The sequence below is a fragment of the Balaenoptera acutorostrata genome, chromosome 20 (genome assembly GCF_949987535.1).
Source record: "Balaenoptera acutorostrata chromosome 20, mBalAcu1.1, whole genome shotgun sequence".
Lineage (NCBI taxonomy): Eukaryota > Metazoa > Chordata > Mammalia > Artiodactyla > Balaenopteridae > Balaenoptera > Balaenoptera acutorostrata.
The window spans coordinates 47,420,827-47,442,736 of NC_080083.1; the positions used below are offsets into that span (position 1 = coordinate 47,420,827).

Genomic DNA, 21,910 nt, shown 5'->3' on the forward strand with positions numbered 1-21,910 from the left:
ATTTTATGCCAGCCTTCCAAATCAGCTTTATTCTGGAAGAATCTACCAACCAAGTCTTGCTGCATTCTGGACCCTGTCCATGTGTGCATCCCAAGAGCTTCAGCTCTGGCCCCACAGGGAATGGGGGAGCCTGCTGGGGCTGGACTCTGCCAGGCTGCTCCCGAGACAACCATAATAAAATGGACTCCTTTTGACGAACCTGACTCAGACTCTTGGGAAGCTTTCAAAGCTGACAACTCCTTATGTTTGCCCAGAATGGCCTGGGAGTATGCCAGGGCATTGCTCAGGGAAGAATGCCGATTTGGAAGTGTTCACCTCGATGAGAGACCAACAGCAACTCCTGGTGGTGGATCTTTTCCTCCAGCCTCTGCTCTGAAGGTGGATCCATATGTGGGCCTGTTGTCAAGCACCTGACTCCAGACAGGGCCGGCCTGTTCATTGCCACCCAGGGGAGTCTGTGGTTTTAAACCATAGGTCATGGGCTCCGGGAGACAGGGGGATTAGAACTGGAAGAAAACTTGGAGGTCACCTGGTGGTGATACTCCCATTTTGCAGATGAGGAAACTGAGACCCTAAGAGGACAAAGGACTTGCCCAAAGCCAGCCTCCCAGCAGAGCCATAGACTCCAGCCCTGACTGCAGAGTTCCTGCACTGCCTTGGTCCCAATCCCATTCTCCTGTTCTGCAGTGCTCTAAGGATCAAACACCTGTGACAAGTCATCTGATTTTAAACACTTCCTCCTTAAAAACACTTGCGACCGTCCCCAGCCGTCCCTCTCACTGCAGTGTTTGCAGGGGGGCTGTCCTGGCTTTCCTGGCAGAGGGCCTGGAAAGGCCCATGCATGGGTGCCACTCAAACAGAGTATTGATGTGCTCCCTGGGGAGATGTAAAAAGCTGGAGCACGGCTCTGGGCCCTGCTCTGTGGGGCTGCTTTTTTGCATGCGGCTGAGTCCCCTCACCATCCCCATCCCTGCATCTCTGCATCCCCAAAGAGCAAAGGTGAGGGGCGTGGCACAGCTCGTCCCAGCCCCCTAAGGTGACTCTCCGTGGTTTCCAGACGTGACAGCGCCCTTAGTGGATGAGGGAGCCCCCGGTGAGCAGGCGGCCGCTCAGCCCCCCACGGAGATCCCAGAAGGAACCACAGGTGAGGGTGACTCCCAGGTCGGGGTGCCCAGCTCCCCTGCTGGAGGATGGGTGCACGTGGGGTTATGCCCGTCTCCAAGTGCAGCAGGAATGTGGGTGGACAGCAGCCTCTGGAAATCTCTGGTGGTTCTGAGCCTGATGCCCTTTTGCTTCCGTGGCTGGCTGCCTGCCTGCCTCCCAGAGAACAGAGGACCTTCTGGATTCCTTCTAGCTCCTCTCCTTGTCGTAGCTCCAGAGAGTTCCCTGAGGCAGGCTGGTGGCAGATCCTGCCTTCACCCCCAAGGTCAGGCCACCCTCCTGCTGCGACTCTGCCAGCAGCAGGGTTACTTCCTCGGAGGTAAACAGCTCCCTGGGGGGCAGCCGAGTGTGCAGCAGCATTGAGATGGCCTACCCACACCTTTGGAGGATTGTAATTGGACAGTCCCCGAGGAACTCAGCGATGTAATCTAGCATCCATTTTCAGGACTATCTTTTCAAACGTATCAGTGTCGAACAGACATGACAAGACTGTCCTGTCAACACAGATGATGGGGAGTAGCCCAGACAGGGCACTGACCAGAAATAGCCCTGGACTCGGGGCCGCCAGAGTCACCTGTGAGCTGCCCAGGCCCTTAGGGAACAGCGAGCACAGCCCAGAGCCCTGGCTGTCACTTCCTTCACGTCCCCTTCCCCGGGCTTACGCACGACTCCAGCCGTTGGCTTGGTGATCTGGAGGGTGCTCAGCACGAAATGCAGAAGAGTTCTGGACCGTATGTCGCCAGCAATGGACAGCGGGGGAAATGTCCCCCGGCAGGAGTTTTCTTTCCTTCCTGAAGACGGGGCTCAGGGCAGCCGTTTAGGAAGCCTGCAGCTCTCTCCCGGGCCTGTGTGCTGGGCACACTGGGCAGGGGCCAAGCAGCACCACTGCCTCCTCCAAGTAGTTTCTATTTGCAAGTTGGTCTTCTGAGATGGGTGGGGGGATGTTCAGGAAGCTGGCAGGCCTCGTCCTTGACAGTGAAGGTCGTTTGAAGGCCGTGGAACGAATGACTCATGGTAACTTGGCTTTTGTCTCCCGCTGTCCCTTTACAATTGTGTCAGTGGGCGAAGCTCTTCCCCTGCCTGGGATGCAAACTCTAGACACCTCTTGACTTTTGATCACCTCTGAGTTATCAAAAGTGTTTTAAGTTTCCACAATCACAAAACCCAGTCTGCAAATACTGATTAGAACGTCCAGTCCTGCATAACAGCTAAAGCTGCAGCCCCTCCTCTCTGGGACTAGGGAGGGGGCGAGGACAGGGCAGGGACAGGAAGGTTCTTACTGCGTTGGCGCTGCTGTGAGCCGGGTCCACATGGTCTGCAGGTGTTTAAAGCTGACTCTTTCTCTGTGGGGACCTTTTTGGAATTCTTCCAGACACCCCACCCTCACCATCCTCATCATCCCTCCGAAGGTCCCTCCCTCTGCGTTTGATTCCAGCAGACATTTCTTCTCTCTTTGGCCCCTTGGGGTCTGAAGAGCCACCTCCAGCCTCTCGCCTGCTGAGGTCAGCTTGCTCACATCAGTGGCCCTGCTGCATGTGGCCTGAGGCGCCCCCTCCACTATAGCTGCCCTGTGCCCACAACAGGTCCATGGGGAACATGGGTATTCTTTGCCCCAACAGACTGTGGATATGCAGGCTGCCCGTAGGCTTTGCTCTGCCACCAAGGCAGGGCCAGCGTGTCTCTCCTCCTCTGGTTTTCCCAGGTGGGCTCGTGACAGCCGTCCACCATGTCCCTAACCATAGAGAATTCACACCACGTGTCTCCCCCTGGTACCTTGAAACCCTCTCAATGGGATGAGATGGGAGGTGGCCAGGCAGCCACCCCCACCCCCCAAGCTGCTGTCTCTAAAGAAATCCTCCTAAAAAATTCTCTCCCCCTCCACCCTTTACATCCTCAATGAAGCGGGAGGTTTTAGAGTTGTGGGGACATTTTTTCAGCTGGTGGCTTTAACGATATGTACCTCAATTTAGCACCTCACTTGGGCATGTCCCCTTTGCTGTATCTTGGTTCTCCTATGAAGCTTCCCATTTGAGGTCCATTTGGGGGTGCAGTGTGGCCATCCCTTTGCAGGAATCCCTGCCTTGCGGGGTGAGCATGGCGCCCTCTTGGGGCTCCAGGGATATGGAGAAGCCATATAGGGATGTGACGGCCCAGCCACTGTCACACACCCTCCCTCTCTTTGGCTTCTCTGAGCATCTCCCTTGCTGGGATCAGGGGATGTCAGAGATGTGAGCAGCAGCCCGCAGTTTCTGATTTGCATCAGGACGAGGATATCAAGACACCGCGTGGGTAAGCGAAAGCGGTGGGCTTCCCAGTGCCACGGCGGTGATGTCATCGGCATGCCTCCTCGTGTCCTCTGTCTCCAGGACTCCGTGCCATTTAGCTGGACTTGCTGTCACTCTGAGCCTTTCTTCCATAACCTTGTCAGAAACTCAGATCAAACCTACGCTCGGAGCTGTGCTTCCCAGACAGTCGGCTGTTGTCAAGTGACATGGAGCTTTCACCACTAGACCTCACAGGCCGTACAGTGTCAGCGTGCAGGGGACCCAGAGGTGTTCCTGCCTAGGAACTGGCAGTGGGGGAGCTGCCCGAGCCCACTGCTGGCCCCCTGCCCCTCGCCACAGCTGCCCTGGGCCAGCCAGAGGGCTGGCTGTTTATAAGGCCATCGTGCGTCTGTCCAGCGACCCAGGGGGTCTTTCTTTTGCCTCCTCCGTGTTCTCTGTGGTGGACCCGTATGGCAGGTGGTGGTAACCTGGCATTTCTGGTTTAGGTGTAGAGACTGAGTCATTGCAGGACTGGTGGCCCAGCCAGCAACTGGTGGGCATTTCTCAGGGTGGTGGCCGTTCTGTCACTGTCCAACAGGGCATGTTGGCTCTCCTGGGATCATGGGGTCACCACACGTCAGTGTGCGACGTGACCAACTTGCCTTTTAGGGGCTCTTTCTTCTGGACAGTTGTATCCATGGTCCTGCCGCAATATCCCGACTTTTTCCATGATGCAGAAATTGGTGTTGTATGAAAGCTTATTGATTTTGGTACCACTGACGATCAGTAGCTTTTCTCAGTCTTTTTTTGTTTGGGATGGACTGTGGATCCCTAAGCAGGAGCCCAAGACACCCCAAAAGCTGCTCACTGACACTGCTGGCCTCCCTTTAACGAGGTAGCCCCTATTCTAAGCATGAGGTTAAAGGGGATTGCCCAGTAGTTTGGAGGAAAGAAACTGAACCGCCGGGGGGCCCCTACCGTGTCCCAGGCGCTTTGCTAAATACATTCACACCATTTTGTATGCATCCTCACCACTCCCCTGCAAGGCGAGCCAGCGTCAACACCTTGGGATTCTAGAGTTGGAGACAGAGGCCCAGAGAGGCTGAGTAATGGGGGCACCTGGGTTTGAACCCCAGCCGGACTCCACAGCCCGCACCTTGTCCTTCCTGCACCTTTGCCGCCCGCCGCCCCAGGAGCGCTGGCTGGGGCTGGGAGGGCAGCCTCCGCCCAGACACAGCTCCCACAGCAGTGGCCGAGCAGCACATTGCTTCTCTGACCTCACCTGTCCTGTGTCTTTGTTGAGTGGGGGTACTGAGGACCCTGGGCCCATTGTGGAGAAGGTCTTTCCTACTGGACTGTGTCGCCTGTAAGGTGCGTGGCTGTGTGGGTTTTGTTGAGTGAACTGTTTTCATCCACGTCCCCGGCAGTCACATTTGCAAAGAGCCAGAGAGGTGCAGCGCCTTGGTGCTGCTAAGGTGTGCCTTTCCTGAATGCTTTCAGAAACATAGCGGAAGAGGCGGGGAGCTTTGTCTCTAGCAAACAATAACTGTCTTTGCTTTTATCTTCTTCATTTGCTGACACACAAACCAGCTGAAGAAGCAGGCATTGGAGACACCCCCAACCTGGAAGACCAAGCTGCTGGACATGTGACCCAAGGTCAGTGGGCTAGAATTGCCTGCCACGCATGACGTGGGGGGTTGGGAAGAGGGGAATGGCGACACAGATGGACCCTACCTACCCTGAAAAGAGACTTTGGACCTGGGCCTTAATTCCTGATCTTTAGGAGTTGGTTTTTATCGAAGGTGGGCTATACAGATAGAGAAAGAGCTCTAGCTCTTTCTAGCCATTTCTGAGTCTTTCCTGAGGTGTTTAGTGTTCTGAAAGAAGCTGGCCCTGCCCAGAATGGGGAGTCGAGAATCAATGACCAGCAGAAACACAGATATGTACGATGAGTGATTTCCCCTGTAGGCGGCCCTCTGGCCTGTCCCGGGAGCAAAGCCTCAACCAAATCACCACTGAGCTATTTCTTTTCAACTTTCTTCTGTGCAACCTTCAAACCTTATTATGATTTTCTTCTCAGGGACCAAAACTGCTGTGCTCAAGAAAAGCAACTTTGTATAATCACTGAGCATAAATGTTTTAAGAACTCAATTTTTTAAATCCTAGAGATTCCTGATCTTAGGAAACGGAGACCGCCAATACGACCTAGCTGGGTTTGTTTTCCGTCATTTGCTGCATAAATGAATTTGACAGTCTACTGTGTAATGTGGAAGCTTCTAGATTGTAAGAAAGCAGGGAAAACACTGTTCTTTTCTCCAGAAAGTGATTTGGGATTTGTATAGCGCCACCACTGGGGCCATCTGACTTTAGGAAGACTCTGGGCCCTCAAGAAATGTCTCCTTGAAGGTGTTTTGAAGCCTAACTACACATTTCTGCTCCCCAGGGGTCCCTGCCCCATAGTGGGCTAGGGTTTCTCATCTCACGTGTCATGGAAAGGCATGTTTTCATTCTTAGGCTTACAAAGAGCTTCAGAAAATATTAGAAGGGATAATCATTATAAGGGGAAACCTCAGTCTATGTGTTAAATAACTAGAATCCTGCCTCCTGTTTCTTTTAGGTTATGACTTGCAGCTTTTAGGTAAAATTAGAGGTTTTTATAACCTCTGGAAATGATGATCTATTTCCATAAAAAGAAATGATGAGTTTTTTCTACCAATTTTTATTGCAGGCTATGTCTCCATGCCCCTAAAACATATTCCGTGCAACAAAAAGATCAGGCCATCAGCTTTCCTAGAAACTTTACTTTTGTGCTAACTGAATTTTTAACTTTCCCAGCACTGGCCTAGAGTCATATAGATATAAAGATGAACACCAGGTAACATCTGCAATGGGAAATTGGCAGCAAATCTGTGAACACGTGGAGGTTTCTACCTCTACTCCCAAGGCCAGTATTTAATGTCTTGACTGGAACTGCTGATCCAAATGGCCAAGCCCAAGCTCCACAGGCAGTGGAACCTTGTGAAATTCAGGCACACTGGTGATCCGCAAACATTTTATTTGACACAGGCCTGCAGTCTGTTTTGTACAAAAACAAGCAGATTTAGGGAGAGCCATGTATACAAAAGCACAGCTATTATCTCTTTCTTGCTTTCCTGCTGCAGAAGGAAAACCTCTGGCAGCCTGTGTTCATGAAGTACTAAGACAGAAAAGATGTTTCAGGATGGAGCTGCAATTGGCTGAGTATTAGGTGTGGGGAGACCCTACCCATCTCACCCCTGCTCACGCCAGGGTAGACCTTTCTTCTGTGAGTGTCTCCAGGACCAGGTCTCCCAAGGGAGTGTGGGGACACAAATGTAACACATCAAACTGTGTTTTCCCAAATAGTTTTTACCTTGGACCCACCCCCGGTGATTGCTATATTTAATATTTACTGAGCACTTTGCAGTCTTCTGGGAGCTGAATAGAATGTTCTCCCAGCCTGGCTCCTTCCTCCAGGAGTACAATGGCATGAGCTAAGGTTCCTCACACACACATGCACACACGCACACACGCACACATATGCTGTACTATCATCTATTGGTAACTTTTCAGGCTGTGTTTACTCTGTATGTTTGGTGCCCTTGTTTCTATTTAATGAGGGGCTTTTCAAGCCCTGCAGCGCATCAGAGTACAGTGACACCCACATCACGAGCAATTTCTAGGAAGCTCGGGAGGAAAGCTTTTTCCAGAAGGCGCTGGAGACCTGGCCCGTCAGTGGGTGTAAGGACTGGCAGCTGCTGCCGCCTCTGGTCTGTTGAGCGGTGGGTTGGGAAGAAGAGGCACTGAGGCACCTGCTCAGGCTGCCTGCTGCCCAGCTTGTTTCCTCCGTCTCTGTCGTTTGGGCGGTTCCTCCCCGAGACTGACCAGGGGCCCCCGTGAGGTGCCTGTAGACCCCGCAGAAGGCGGAGATCAGCACGTTTTCCTGACACGCCTTCATGCACTGATCCCTGGCCTTGTGGCAGGCTCTGTGGCGATGCTAGGAACACGAGATGAGTGAGATGGTGAGGTCAGGGCCCCGGTGTAGGGGTGGGAGGTAAGGCTGAGCCGGGCCTCTTGGTAAGGGTCCAGTGGGCAGCTGCAAGGACTCAGACTGGGTTGGGGCGAGAGGGACGTGTTACCCATGTGTGTGGACACCTGTGTTCTCCCACCTCCTTCCCCTCCCCTCATCCAGTCTCTTTCTCTTCCTAGACCCCCAATCCTTTGGGGTTCCAGATTTTGTTTAGAGGAGAGCCGTGAAGTTGTTCTGGAACTAGGTAGGATGTTTGAAGAGTTGGGAGTTAAAACAAATACAGGATGTTTATTAGGAGAACCAATGAGCATACGTCTCCTGTCCTTAATACACAGATACTTTTTTTTTTTTTTAATTTATTTTTGGCTGTGTTGGGTCTTCGCTGCAGTGCGCGGGCTTCTCCTTGCGGTGGCTTCTCTTGTTGCGGAGCACGGACTCTAGGCACGTGGACTTCAGTAGTTGTGGCACGTGGGCTCAGTAGTTGTGGCTCACGGGCTCTAGAGCACAGGCTCAGTACTTGTGGCGTACGGGCTTAGTTGCTCCGCTGCATGTGGGATCTTCCCAGAGCAGGGATCAAACCCGTGTCCCCTACAGTGGCAGGCGGATTCTTAACCCCCGCGCCACCAGGGAAGTCCCAATACACAGATACTTTAAGGAGGGATTCACGTGAATGTCGCATGAATGAAGCAGAAAAAAGGGAAGTGTGCCCTCCATCCACTGGGTTGGCACATGGCAAGTGGTGTGATAGGGGTGAAGCAGTGGTCCCCGTGGGCCACCCATGTCTTTGCCGTGCAGACCACCTTTACTGCTATGGTGGTCGCCTCACCTCGTGCAAAAGGCTGTCCATAATCCACGATCTGGATACACCTGAACCGTGTTTCTGTTACTGGGGTCTCATGGCAGGTCTATTAGTAAAGACTTGAGCCCTGGCGGTGATACGTTTTGGGTTTTTCAAATCTGTCACGGTGGGTTTGTAGGCACCTGCTGGTTTCATTCAGCAAAAAGGGGGAACAGAGAGAGAAGGGGAGGAAAAGAGATCCTCTCTGCGCCCCAGCCAGGTCCCAGCTAGAGGCCAGAGTCTTCCGGAGGCTCGCTGTCCCTGGAGAGGAGGACAAACTTCGTGGCTGGTGGAGTTAGCACGAGGCAGCCCCGGTTAATGACAGGATGCTCGGAGCCCAACCAGACCCACGATGGGCAGAGGGATAATGCCGGCACTAGACGGGGCTTTGGTCCAAAGATGAGAAAAGTGAGGCCCAGAGAGGGGAGGTGCTCACCCAGCAAGTTGGTGGCAGATAGACCAAGAGACCTTTCATTCTGAGCAAAGAAAAGCAGCGAGGGTGAGCCCAGAGCGTGGGCTCCTTTTTCTTGGTTAGGTGGGCTTGAGATGCCGTTGAAATGTCCTTTTCTTCTTTCAAAAGTGTGTCCCCTCTCTTAAACACTTAATGTGCTCTTGCTAACCTTTTGCCACCTCCGCCTCTTCAAACCCAGAGGAGAGGAGAGTTCCAGGCCAGCAGAGGGAAGTGTCTGAGAGGCCCCCTGCTAATGGACTTAGCTCTCAGGTCCAGCCTGCACACGGCCAAGAAGCTTCTGGGGTCTCCGAGCTGCATCTGGGGGAGAAACAGCCGGAGGCTCCCATCCTGGCGACCTCTCACCTTTCCCAGCATCATCCTGTCTGCCAGCCGCCTCTCCCACCGGGAGGCCCTCAGGAGCCCCACCAGGAGTGGGGACCGAAGCGAGGGGAGCAGGCCGAGGAGGGGCTGGCCTTTCCGAAGCCCACCTCCCCTGGATGTCTCCAGATGGAGCCTGGGAGTGTTAAGGTTGTCCAGGAAAGCTTCCTCAGGGAACCAGGGCGCCGTGGAGGTGAGGCCATGGACCCCAGTACCCCAGGTCTGACCTGCCAGCACGTGTCTAACATGCCTGGGGCTCCCATCCTGCCTGAAGGCCCCAGAGAGGCCACACACCAGCATTCGGGGCCAGAACCTGAGGATGCAGACGGCAGCTGCCGTGGCTCTGAGCTGTTGGAGCGCCAGCTTCTGGGAGACCTGACCCAGGAGGGGCCGCCTCTGAAGAGGGAGCAGGGCAAAGAGAGGCTGGGGGGCGAGGAGGTGGATGAAGACCGGGACATTGATGAGTCCTCTCCCCAGGACTCCTTTCCCGCTCAGGTCTCCCCACGTCTGCAGAGCCCCACCACCCGAGGCGGGCCAACCCCCGAGGCAGTTTCCGGAGAAGCCCCTGGGATCCCTGGTTTCCCAGCCAAGGGTGTCATCCCCCTCCCTGTCGGTTTCCTCTCTAAAGCTTCTGCAGAGCCCCGGGTCTCAGAGCCCGATGGGCCCGGGGAGGGGCCCCCAGCGGAAGGGCACGACGGGCCCCCCGAGTTCATGTTCCACGTGGAAATCAAAGCCAATGTGCAGAAGGAACAGGGACCTTCGGAGGTGGATTTGGAAGGGGCTGCACTTCCTGGGGCCTCTGGAGCAGAGCAAGAGCCCCGGGGCCCCTCTGAGGGCGAGGACACAAAAAAGACTGACCTTCCAGAACCATCTGAAAAGCAGCCTGCAGCTGGTCTGCCGGGGAAGCCCGTCAGCCGGGTTCCTCAACTCAAAGGTCTGTGTCTTGAGCTCCTTTGCTCCTGCCCGGCGACCTTGTGTGCCACCCAGGCTGCGGGCACTGCCACTGAGCTTCCGGCCCCTCCTTGGCTCCTGCCGCTTCCAAGGCCCCCGGGGGACAGCCACCAAACCGGCCACCTGGGCCTCTGCTGACCCTCCCGCCTCCTCCTGCCCTTCAGGCTCCTCTCACGCTTGCCCGCCGTTTTGCATGTCACCAACACCCCCCGCCCCGTGCTTTCTGCCCCGTTCGCTTCTCTGGCCACTTGATTTATCCACAAGGTTCCATCGGCCCGCTGGTGGGCCGCACTCCACAGAGAGCATAGCAGCTCTTCCCACTTTGGAGGGCTTGTTATGGGTCTCAGATTCATTGTCTAGAACCCTCCCAACCCTCCCAAGTGGGCATAATTAGCCCCACTTTGCAGATGAGGAAACTGAGGCTTGGAGAGATAAAGTACCTTGTTGAAGGTCACTGAGTGTTAGGTGATGGAGCCAGGTTCGGAATCCAGGTAGGTCTGCTCTGAAAGGCCCTCCCTTCCCTATACACCACAGTGCCTTCCAGAAGGTCCTGAAGTGTGTCCTCCTAGCCTGGAGACTCAGAGGGCACATGCCTGTCTTCTTCGGCTCTGTCAGTGGACAACACATCACATGTAGCAAGCGACACACACAAGCATTCGGAGGTGGCCCAGAGTCCCCACCCCCACTCCACTCCACCCTGCCTTGTGGCAGGATAGACAGTGAGCGGAAACAAAAACTCCCTGTGGAAGAAAACACTTCCTCGTCCCTCGGCAGAGCCCAGGCAGTCCCTGTGCTGGGATCGCAGGGGTCTCAGCCCTGGCCCAGTCTTGAGCCCTGGGAAGCGTCACTGCAGCAGCCCTTCAGGAGCTGGAGAGATGGGAGGGGAGGTTCCCAAGGGTCAGGGTCTGTGTCCTGTCAGTGAGAGGACAGTTTATACTCCAGAGGAGGCCTCATGGCCACAAGTCGGGCACATTCATATATTTAGGTCCTGTAGCATTTTAGAATTATCTGCGGGGCCCAGAAATTGAGGCTACTTAAGCTGTCAGTTGCAGACATCTGTTAAATGTGGATTCGAGTCTACTCGTTGTGAAAACTTTGGAATGTTATAGATAAAGGAACCTGTATTTAAAATTTAAGACAGAGAAAGAGTCCTACTTTAAAATATCCTAAACTCCAAAATAGTACGGGACAAAATACTGTGACTTGACAGATTACAACAGTGTTTCCTGAAGTGGCGTTTTATTGAATACTGGTCCACTGGATGTTGATAGGTGTGTCCAGGGAAAAAAGAGTTCCATGGTCCAATTAGTTTGGGAAAAAAAACAGGTGAAACAAAGTTAAACAGGGTTTGCTGCAGCAGGACTTGTCAGAGCCTTTAATATTCTAATAATGTACATTATGACCCTCTGAGAAGGATACATAGTACGCATTTCCCCAGTTTGCCAGTCAGCACTGGGAAATGCTGATCTAGCAGATGCTTTTGTTGTGACATAGATGATGATGGTCACTGGGGCAAAAGATGTGAATCAGGTCCACCTGGGGCTCTTATTAAAAGGCAGATTCCTGAGCCCCACCTTAGGCTTACCGTCTCAGAGTGAGCCCGGGATTCTGTATTTTAGGAATCTCTCCCAATGGGGTTCTGCTGCATAGTAAAGTTTGAAAACCTCTGGGCTAGGTCATCAGTGCTGGTCACTCTAGAAATCTGGTCTCCAGTTACCAGTGAGATGCTCCAAGCAGCCCCATTGTCCCTGGAGCAGGGGAAATACAATATTGAAGCCGAAGACAGAAACCTATAGTTAGTTTTCAATAATGAATGCCAGTAGTAGGAGTGAGTTAGAGGTGACACTGGTAGACAAGTGGATTGGTTTCACCAAGGGGTGTGGCTTTCCAAACACAAAAGCCGTCAATGGTTTGGTCCTAAAATCCAGAGGTTATCTATAGGATGTTTGACAGTAGCTAGATTGTTGCCAACTTGGAGAAATGGCAAGCATTAGTCCTCTTGGGAGAGCCTGTAAGTGGTGAGAAGACCCTCCAGGGTTGGGTCAAGGGTGGGATGGGCTTGTCAGAGAGCCAGCTGGGGCTGGTCACCGAAGCCCCCATTAGTGAGGGGCGGGCTCTGGGAAAACAGCCTATGCCCCTTGGCCCTTGAATGAGCAGAGGGGCCTGCAGGGACCGGGGCCTGGCTGAGCTGCCCCATCTGTGGCCCTGGGTTTTCCAAATGCCTCTCCTTGGAGGGGGGTTGGCCCCAGCTGGGGGAGGCTGACCCCGACAGAGACGGGGAGGGAACCTGTGAGAGGTGGTCCTGCACTGTCTACCTTCCCTGATTGCCCCTGTGCCAACATGTGCCCGGAACAGTTTCCCCTCTGCATGTCCCTGCCCTCGGCCAGCCTGCTGCCCCCTCCTGTCAGGGTGCTCCAAGCAGTGACTCCAGTGTGCTGTGTTGATACTAACAACGAGACCCTAACAGTTTCAAGGGGAAAGAAAATCAACTGGATTTCCACTGGCCCAACTGAACAAGACATGTGATGGATCCCGAGAAATCAGCCCCACTCCATCGGGCTCTTTGTGAGCTGTGCGAATGGTGTAACATACATTCTCATTTTATATTTTATCAGCTCGCATGGTCAGTAAAGGCAAAGATGGGGCTGGACCCGATGACAAAAAAACCAAGGTAAGCTGACAAAACCATGAAACCTCTCTGCTGCCATCAAGTTGATCAAGAAGCCATGCTTTGTATCTGAATTAATCTTTATATATAACATGTGGAGAGCGTTTGTCCCTGAAGTACAACTGTCATTCAGAGTGCTTTGTGTTTTTATGCAAACTTTTAAAATTCTAGCATTTATCCATGGACGCTTGGGCCAGGGAAGGGCAGTCAGCAAGTTATGAATTAATTAATGCTCCTAATTGTAGTTGTATCAGCATAGTTTGAATTAAGACGCTCACAGTAAATGAAGGTGTGTTTGAATTTTCTGCAATGAAGTTTGGATTTTGCACATTTTACACTTCCCGCTACAGGTCTAGGCTCAGCAAATATGTATCTATAGACATACACGCACACAGATATATTTAAGATATATCTAGAAAATACCATTTACTTAGGGGGCTGAGGGAGTACTGAGCAAGAAAGGGATCTCCAGCCTGAGACGGAGGGTCCTGGAAAAGCCCTAGAAGAGAGGACCTGTGAGGCAGGCCAAGAAGGAAATATGAAGGGGGTTGGTGACGTAGGAGTGAGAAGAGGCATTCTAAGGAGTAGGACCAGCACAAGCAAAGGCCCGGGGGCATAAGGAGACTGTTTTGGGAGCTCTGAGCAGATCGGCTTGGTTGCTGCGGAGCTCGGAGTGGGGCTGACACAGGCTGGAGGAGGGAAGCCTGACACACACCCTACGTGCTGAGTGGACACGTGGGCCATGATGCCATGGACGCCGTCCTGAAATCCTGCCAGCCGGTCTTCAGAAACCCCCCGAGGCCCAGAAAATGAAGCAACCTGCTCGCCACCAAAACCACACCCGGAACAATGTGGTCCTTCTCATGCTCCCTTTCAGCTGTAGTTTACTCTCCTCCATGACTGTGCATCTTGGAAAAAGCTCCTGTAACTGCATGGTAGTATTTTGCCAGGAAAATCTCACTGGGGCCCTAGATGAAGACCTGTTTTTCTTAAAGGTGTATCAAATGTCCCATATCCATGCTGCCTGAAACGCCTGGGTCTTAATCGGTCCTGGAGGCCTGATGGAGCCCCCAGATGCAGAATGAAGCCCTAAGAGTTTGGTCATGTGTGTTGAGGGCCGCTGCCCGAAGTGCCTGCCCTAGAGGAGGTAGGGTTCGCCATCAGGACTCTGCCCATCAGTGGGGCAGCCGAGGGTCCTGTGGGAACTTGAGGGAAGGCAATAGCTGCTTGCCAATCATGATGCCCATTCAGGGGAATCCCGTCCTCATGCCGGCATGCATTCTGTTCCTTCATCCATCAGGAAGCTGTCCCTGCCCTGGAGCTACTCACAGCCTCACAGCAAGGGGTCAGATCTCTCACGAACCTTGGCCACTTGGCCAGGTAGGGAGCAGTGCCAGGGGAAGGGGACCTTGCGCAGCTGGGGAAGGAGGGGTTGCCAGTACCCAGCCTCAGCTTTTCTTGTCAGCAGCCCCAGGGCTTCAGCCTGCATCCCTCCCCTCACCCGCCCTGCTCCATCCCTCTCGCCCTCACCCTCCCCAAGGCTGGCAGCAGAGGGGGTCTCAGCCACCTTAGTGATGAACCCCAGCAACAAAGTCTCTGGTCAGGACCCTGCTCTGTAGCTCTGACTTCCTCCTTGGAACACCTCTGGACTTGGCCTCTTGGTTGTATTCCTGAAGGCATGGCCCTTCCTCCTCCCAGGCCACCCTTCTCTACCAGGGCCACACATCCCCGTCCAAGGCCCCCAGAGGCCATCCAGACAAACTGCAGGTGTCGGCCACCATCCTTCACATGCTCTCATCTCCGTGAGGTCAGCCAGCTCACAGACCCCTGTTCCATTGGCCGCCTGCCCCACCCAGCCTATTTCCTTAGGTGGATCATGTTCAAGAGTAAACAGTGGCCAGATAAGATTCACCAGACAGTGTTTAGTTTTGAGACTTTATTCAGAAAGTGTGTGTGTGTGCACGCGTGATCTAAGTGGTGTCAGGCAGAATCTTCAAGACCTGGGGCAGGCACAGTTCTGATTTTAGCAAGGACGATTCTGTCAGTGTGGTGGAAGAGGGCCAGGAGTTAGGGGGCCAGCATGAGCTCCCCACCTGGAACTGAGCAGAACCTGGGGCACTTCTGACCCAGGACACATTGGAGCTGTTTTCTTGAGAAACATCCTAAGAATCACATACTTTTGGCGACCTCCATCAACTCTTTGAATGCAAGACACCTTTAAACCAGTGGTCTCCAAAGTGCAGAGTTGAAGTAGATCCAATGGGCTGGAGGAAGAACATACCAGCAAGTCTATCCATTTTCCAAGTTCTGCCATATGAAAGTTTCATAATGTTCATCATATGTTAGCATCATAGTATACATATTAGCTGATGCATAACTACAAGTACATGAGATGCATGGTCACTTCATGTTCTTCCTGATAAGAAAGACTGATAAGGGTGCGTGATCCAAACAGCTTGGCGATCACGGCTTTAAACCATTACCTGTCTTATTTATTTGTAATTACTGTCCTTTTTTCAGTTTGTTCATTTCTCCCATGTGCTGACTTTTATTTTGATTTTATTCATGTTTATGTTTAAGACATCCACACCTTCCTCTGCTAAAACCCTGAACAATAGGCCTTGCCTTAGCTCCAAACGCCCCACTCCTGGTAGCTCAGACCCTTTGATCAAACCCTCCAGCCCCGCCGTGTGCCCAGAGCCATCTTCTCCTAAACACGTCTCTTCTGTCACACCCCGAACTGGCAGTTTTGGAGCAAAGGAGATGAAAGTCAAGGTAAGGAAACCACGTTTGGAAAGAATCAGGCTGCTCTACTGTGGTTTTCAAGTGTATGCTTTTCTAGCTGCAAAGACCTTTCTTTGGATAAGCTCTTACCTAGAGGCTCCACGTAGAACAGTTAAAATTCTGGTTGAAACAAGGAAAAGGAGGCACAGTGCCATCCTTCTTGGCGCCCCTTCGGCCCTCATGGCAGCAGCCCTTAAGGCACCGGAGGGGACCCTGGTTTGGAAATCACCACTCTGTTTGGGTTCCTTTGTCCATTTCTGACTTTGGTAACCGGAGGTGCTTCCAGGTTGCCCTCATCTGGGTCGGACAGCATCACTCTGCAGCCATGCCTGTCCCACCAGTTTACTCCTTCCTGAACTATCTCGTGGTCCTCAGTTCATGTCAGTTTCTTCTTTGAGTTTGTGTTATATGTCAAGGTCATCAACTGGGTCCCCAGTCAGCTGACTGTGCTTGTGCATCTGTGCTCCACCTTTGGCCAGTTTGCTAATTGATGCTGGTGTTCACCCGCCAAGGGCTCTTAGCACACCTGAGGTGGCACTGAAGCCTGAGGCTTGTTTGGGAGAGAACAGGAGGATAGGACCGAGGTCTGTTAGCACTCTCGGTCAGTTTCAACAAACTGTCTCTGTGTCCCTCTGAAACTAACCACCACCAGTCAGATAAATCCCTAAGGGAGTCAGAGAATGGTGTCCACGTAGGAAGAGTCTACAGATGTCCTGCCCGCCGACACTGGTTGGATGATGAACTCGATCATTGCTATAAGCTCTGTTGACTTTTTATTAAATACATTAGCTCAGCTCTTGCAGATAACTCATGTAAAATGTCCCTCCAGGAGGAAAAGGTAGGCATTTGGGAAGGGCTGTGGATTTGTGTGCCCAGCAAACCCTCATCATTGTAGAGGACATTTGTTGTATCTGGCTGGCAAAGTGTCACCCTGACCTTAGCCTCATTTGGAACCACGGTGGTTGAATGGGGCTGGCATTGACACCGGGTGGCAGGAACCTTTCCCGGTCGTAAAAACCACTCTACCGTGCTTCGGTTTACAGGGGGCGGATGGTAAACCTGGAACGAAGATCGCCACACCCCGGGGAGCGGCCCCTCCAGGCCAGAAGGGCCCGGCCAACGCCACCCGGATTCCAGCAAAAACCACTTCCACCCCAAAGACCCCGCCGGGCACTGGTAAGAGGGATGTTCTCTGGACTCCAAGTCGGGGGGAGAGCTCGCTGTGGAGGCCCTGACAGTTAAGCTCTGGTAGCTGATCAACGCCTGCAGTTTACTAAGCACCAAATGTTCATTTTCTAATTCTTTTAATTTTCTGAGCTAGATATTGAATCCCCACTTTTTACCATGAAGAAATCGAGGCTCGACTAAGTCTAACCAGCCTTTTAAGCACGAGGAAAATGCAGCCGTAAGACTAATAACTGATGGAAAAGTGGCTTCTCTGAGATCCTTGGACCCCAGGTCCAGGGCTCCTGGGAGGTGTTTTTCAGTCCCCAAATGAGGGTTAGGTCACGGCCCCTGCTAACTTGCTGGGATGTTAGGGACCCTCTGACAGAACCTAAGAATCTTAGCTAAGCAGTCACACGCTGGGCCCGTTCCCCTGGGCTCCTGTGAGTAAAACCCACTCGGTTCTGAGTACCAGGCAAGGCTTCACTTGAGCCATTTTGCTTCCATTGGGGACAACCAGTCTGAGTGCCCCTGTCTCACCGCCCTGGGGACTGTCCCAGGCAACTGGGTTTAGATTGTGCATGACGCGGGGGGCGTCTGGCCTGCGCTGGCTCCGGGGTGGTGCTCAGGGGCCCTGTGGCTCTTATGTGGGCTGTGCGTGAGGCCTGGGCTGGTGCCTCAGGGCCTCTGCTGCTCCTTGGCCCCGGGGTGGCCGCTCAGAGCCCTTGTCTGCTGCATGTCTTGGCCGTGGTGTTTCTCGAGGTTGCCGTAGGGTGGGGCCTGCACGGAGGCCCTAAGGTTGGTTTTCTCCCACAGGGTTTTTCCTCATGTATACAATACATATGATACAGGGTAATTTACAGACTTGTGACTGGAATTTTTACATGATTTTGACCCTGCTTTTTTTCACTGGACATTATGCCAGTTGATTCACGCAACTGGAGTCATACCTGGAAACAAGAACGTGTGTTTCTCTTTGGATCTTACCTGCTCTTGGGTGGACAGATCTCCCCCAAGTTGGCCTCGTTTCCTGCCAGATGGGGCCCCTGCTCCCTGACCCCGTTCCCCGCCTTGCTCGCCTCTGTGGATGGCCTGGCTGGGCGCCCAGAGAGAAACACTCGTTAAGGCCTCTTTAAGCTCGATGATAACGGGCTTTCTGTGGATTTTTTCTTTTTAAGCTACCAAGCAAGTGCAGAAAAAACCACCCCCTGGAGGGGCAAAATCTGAGACAGGTAATTCTGAGCCTGCTTCGCCCAGCGGGGTCATGCCTTTTGCGCATGTGGCTCTTGGTTGGCTTAGGTTTTTAGAGGCGGGAGGACGTGCTTCTGAAACGTAGGTTTCCCACGTTGAGCCTGAAGTTGGAACAGTCAGAATTCCTGCTCCTCTCTTCGTGTGGTTTGTGCGGATATGTCTGTCCGACGGGCCTTTCTAATCCTGCGTGCTCTCACTTCAGCCGAGGGCTGTGGTGGGCCCAGGGGAGAACGTGCCTCGAGCTGATACGGGGGCTGGAGGTCTGCACTGGCCCTAACCAGGTTACATGTGAGATCGCACTGGCATCCTGTGGGTGACGGTCACTGTGCTGGACCCGGGGACGTCGAGTAACTTGCCTAAGGTCACTCTGCAATTCAGTGGCGCAGAAAGAATTTGAAGCCACCACCAGGTCCACCAGCCAGCCGGTGTGCCTGGGGGCAGAGGGTGGGGGGCACCGAGCCTGGAGGCTTCGTCTGCCCTGCTGCTGCAGGGCTTGGCACCGTGAGGGAGTTCCAACACACATGGAGACTCAACTAAAAGCCACATGCTCCTTCTCCCCTCGGCAAGAGAAGTCGCCGCTTCCAGCAAAGAGCTGCCCTTCTCCAGCCTGGGGCCCGGCAGGTCCCTGTTTGGTACAGATGGTTCCTGGGGCGGGGGCATCAGCCACCCTCAGAGCTGGAGCCCAGCCTCCAGCCCAGTGGCTCTCAGACTCGAGTCTGCTCAAGAATCCCTGGGAGCGTGGGAAGCACCAATTTTGCAGGCCCCACCCCTAGAGATTCTGTCCTAGCAGGTCTAGATGGGGCCCGGAGATCTGCATCTTACAGGTCCCACTCCCCCGTGGTGGCTCTGGAGATTCTGATGCAGGGGTGCCTGGGCCACACTTGGTGAAACACGAATCCAAGAGGCAGACGGAATAGCCAACTATTAAAGCGTGATGGGGGATGAGAAGTGCAGGAAGAGACGCATGTTAGGGAGCCCAGGGCTGTTCTGCTGGGAGACAGATGCCCCCAGCAGCCTTCCTGGAGGGCTTGGCGCCTGCATTGTGCCTGGAAAAGTGCACTGCTATTTGCTGCGCGTCGCTTAGGTGGGGAGGGGGTTCTCGGGAGGGCAGGGCGGCAGGAAGCAGCATGGCTTGTTTGGAGAGCCAGGGACAGATGGACACGAGGCAGGTATACCACTGGGGAGCCCAGGTACCACAGAGGAGTTGAGAGTTTGGCTGGGGTCTGAGGGAAAGGGGCCTTGAACTTGGCGAACAGCTTAAAATTCACCCCATGGTTAAAGAGTCCAGTGGATCCAGATGGGCCCCTGACCCACCACTGCATTGCCCTTATTCAGGGCGCAGGCCACGTATCCCTGCCCGGCCTCACTCACTGCAGGCATTACAATTTTTTCCTCTGAGCTCAGAGTGGGTAAATGACTTGTCTGAGACCACACAGCTAGCTGGAGCCTCTCCTGACCCCAGGGCCACAGGGCAGAGTTGGTCCCCCTCTAGGGGGTACTGGGTGGTCCTTGGCAACCACTCTTTTGCTCCTCTGGGAAGCAGGATGTCTCTGTCGCAAAGCAGCAAGGCTGGGAAGTGGGGACGTTTCTCTAGAAATGGGACCAAGGGCAGCCTCCTGCTGGTTTGACTGAGCTTCTGACCTTGTTCCCACGTGCCTGATCCAGCCCTGAGTCTAGGAATGGAGCCCAGGATAGATAGCCCTTTGCTAACTGGCCTCATGCCCTCCTTCCTTTCCAGGTGAATCGGGGAAATCCGGGGACCGCAGTGGCTACAGCAGCCCCGGCTCCCCAGGCACTCCGGGCAGCCGCTCCCGCACCCCTTCCCTGCCGACCCCGCCCACCCGGGAGCCCAAGAAGGTGGCAGTGGTCCGCACTCCACCCAAGTCACCGTCTGCAGCTAAGAGCCGCCTGCAGACCGCCCCCGGGCCCATGCCAGACCTGAAGAACGTCAAGTCCAAGATCGGCTCCACGGAAAACCTGAAGCACCAGCCGGGAGGCGGGAAGGTAAGGGCGTGCGAAGGCTGGCTGTGCAGGAGCAGGCAGGTGGGTCCCCCGCAGCTGGGCTGGAGGCGGGCGAGTGGCTCTCCTCCCACCACCAGCCTGGGTCCCCCCACACCCCCAGAGCACAAGCACCTCCCCGGCCTCTTCAAGGAAAGGCAGTAGGTTACTGTTCAGTTCTTTATTGGGGTCACCACCAGGCCGTGAGTGCCCTGCTCAGGGGAGAGGAAGTACCGGTTCTTCCCTTCCTCACTTCAGCCCTTGCCAATTGGACGGATCTGAGGTGACAGGCTTGTAGCTCCATGACCTGGCGGTTCTCAAAGTGGGTGCCACAGGGGTTCCCTGGCTGCCTTGTGTTTCGAAAATGAGACAACCAGTCCATAGGTGGGTGTGTCTCTGGTGTTGGTTGGACATTTGTTTAGGTCCCAATTCTGGGGAAATTCGTGATTCTGTTTTGAACAACTGATTCTTCCAGAGACAAATGGGTGCTCATGACATTTCTGGGTCTCCCAAAGTTGGAGAAAATCAGCTTCCAAGGGCCAGAGGTGGAGAGAAACGGGGACGGCCTGGACCCTCTTCCTCCTCTTCTTGACCCCATCCCCCGTTGTATGAGTTTCCTAGGGTTGACATACAAAATACCACGGTCTGGGCGGCTTATACAACAGAAATGTAATGCCTCATAGTTCTGGAGGCCAGAAGTCCAAGATCAAGGTGTCGGCAGGGTTGGTGTGTTCTGGGGCCTCTCTCCTTGGCTTGTAGGCGCTGCCTTCTCCTCACGTCCTCACATGGTCCTTCTCTGGGTGTCACTATGTCCCAGTCTCCCCCTCCTATAAGGACACCAGTCATATTGGATTAGGGCCCACCCTAATAAGATCATTTTAACTTAATGAGCTCTTTAGAGACCCTGTTCCAAATACAGTCCCATTTGGAGGTGCTGGGAGTTAGGACTTCAGCATGTGGATTTTGGGGGACACAATTCAGACAATAGCAGTCCTCCCCCTCCCCAGCACCAGGGTGGGGAACAGAGAAGGAAGAAGGCAGGCGGGAAAGGGATCAGAGGACCAAGACCCAGCTCTTGTGCTGGGCCTTCCAGGCTGGGCCGTTTTTGGGGCAGCGAGCCTCCTGGTGGGCAGGGCCCAGTGTTTCCCTTTCAGTCGGGACCCCCAGCTGGGGCCTCCGCACTCTTGACTTTATTAATCACTCTTGTCTGGGGCCTGGGTCACCGCGGAGGGAGGGTGTCTCGGAGCACCTGTGGTCCGTGTTGGTGCCATTGCCTGAAACCCCGCACTTTGCTTCCCGTGGAGCCTCAGGGACCCCTGCTGGCCTTTCCCATCCTTGGGACCCGAACAGTCCTGCCCGGTGGGGAGGTCTGGGTGCCTCTCGGGGTCTCATCGCACTGGTCTTTGGGCCACAGTGCTGGGCCTGAGCCGTGTTTACCTTCCTGCAGTGTTTGCTGTGCTTCGTAAAGATGCCTGTCTCCTTCCAGAAGGGGCTCTGGCGCAGCTGGCTGGGGCGCTGGCTTGAAGTTGACCCCTCTGTGAGGTTCCGGGGGCAGAGAGACCCCCAGGGAGAGGGTTTCCAAGGTGATGGGATGTTTCCCACTGGCGTTCGCACCCCTCCCTCAACGGTGTGGATGTCCCGTGTGTGCCCTGTTTTCATAGCACAGAGCATTTGCCTCTGTTTTGAAAAATGAAAAACAAAGCCCCACACGGCCAATTCTGCACCACTGAGGAGACTGTGGGGCTGTGACCAGCGTGCTCATCACGGCGAGAGGGAGACCATGACCATCAGTGTCTCCCAGCCTGCGGGGCTCTGTCACACATCCGCAAACACCCGCCGGCTCCCCCAGCCCATTCGGCCCCATTCTCGTAGCTCCGCCAAGAGCAGCAGTGACAGGCCTGACTGGGAGGAGCCCACCCCTCGCACCTGAGCTGCCCGCCCCGAGGGCCAGAGA

At 54.1% G+C, this 21,910-nt stretch overlaps 1 protein-coding gene across 12 annotated transcripts in view; it reads left to right on the top strand.

The window, feature by feature from the left end:
- MAPT (microtubule associated protein tau) overlaps positions 1-21,910 on the top strand; it is a 109,185-nt gene that overhangs the window by 64,749 nt on the left and 22,526 nt on the right. For 2 of the 12 annotated variants that reach the window (XM_007175839.2, XM_007175843.2), the window contains exons 4-8: positions 1,058-1,144; positions 5,016-5,081; positions 12,707-12,762; positions 16,587-16,719; positions 19,697-19,962. In XM_007175839.2, the coding sequence (XP_007175901.2) occupies positions 1,058-1,144; positions 5,016-5,081; positions 12,707-12,762; positions 16,587-16,719; positions 19,697-19,962 (608 nt within the window). Of the gene's footprint in view, positions 1-1,057; positions 1,145-5,015; positions 5,082-8,961; positions 10,075-12,706; positions 12,763-15,339; positions 15,535-16,586; positions 16,720-17,885; positions 17,940-19,696; positions 19,963-21,910 lie in introns of all 12 variants that reach the window. The other 10 variants (XM_057536463.1, XM_007175844.2, XM_007175823.3 and 7 more) reach the window with 9 other exon arrangements.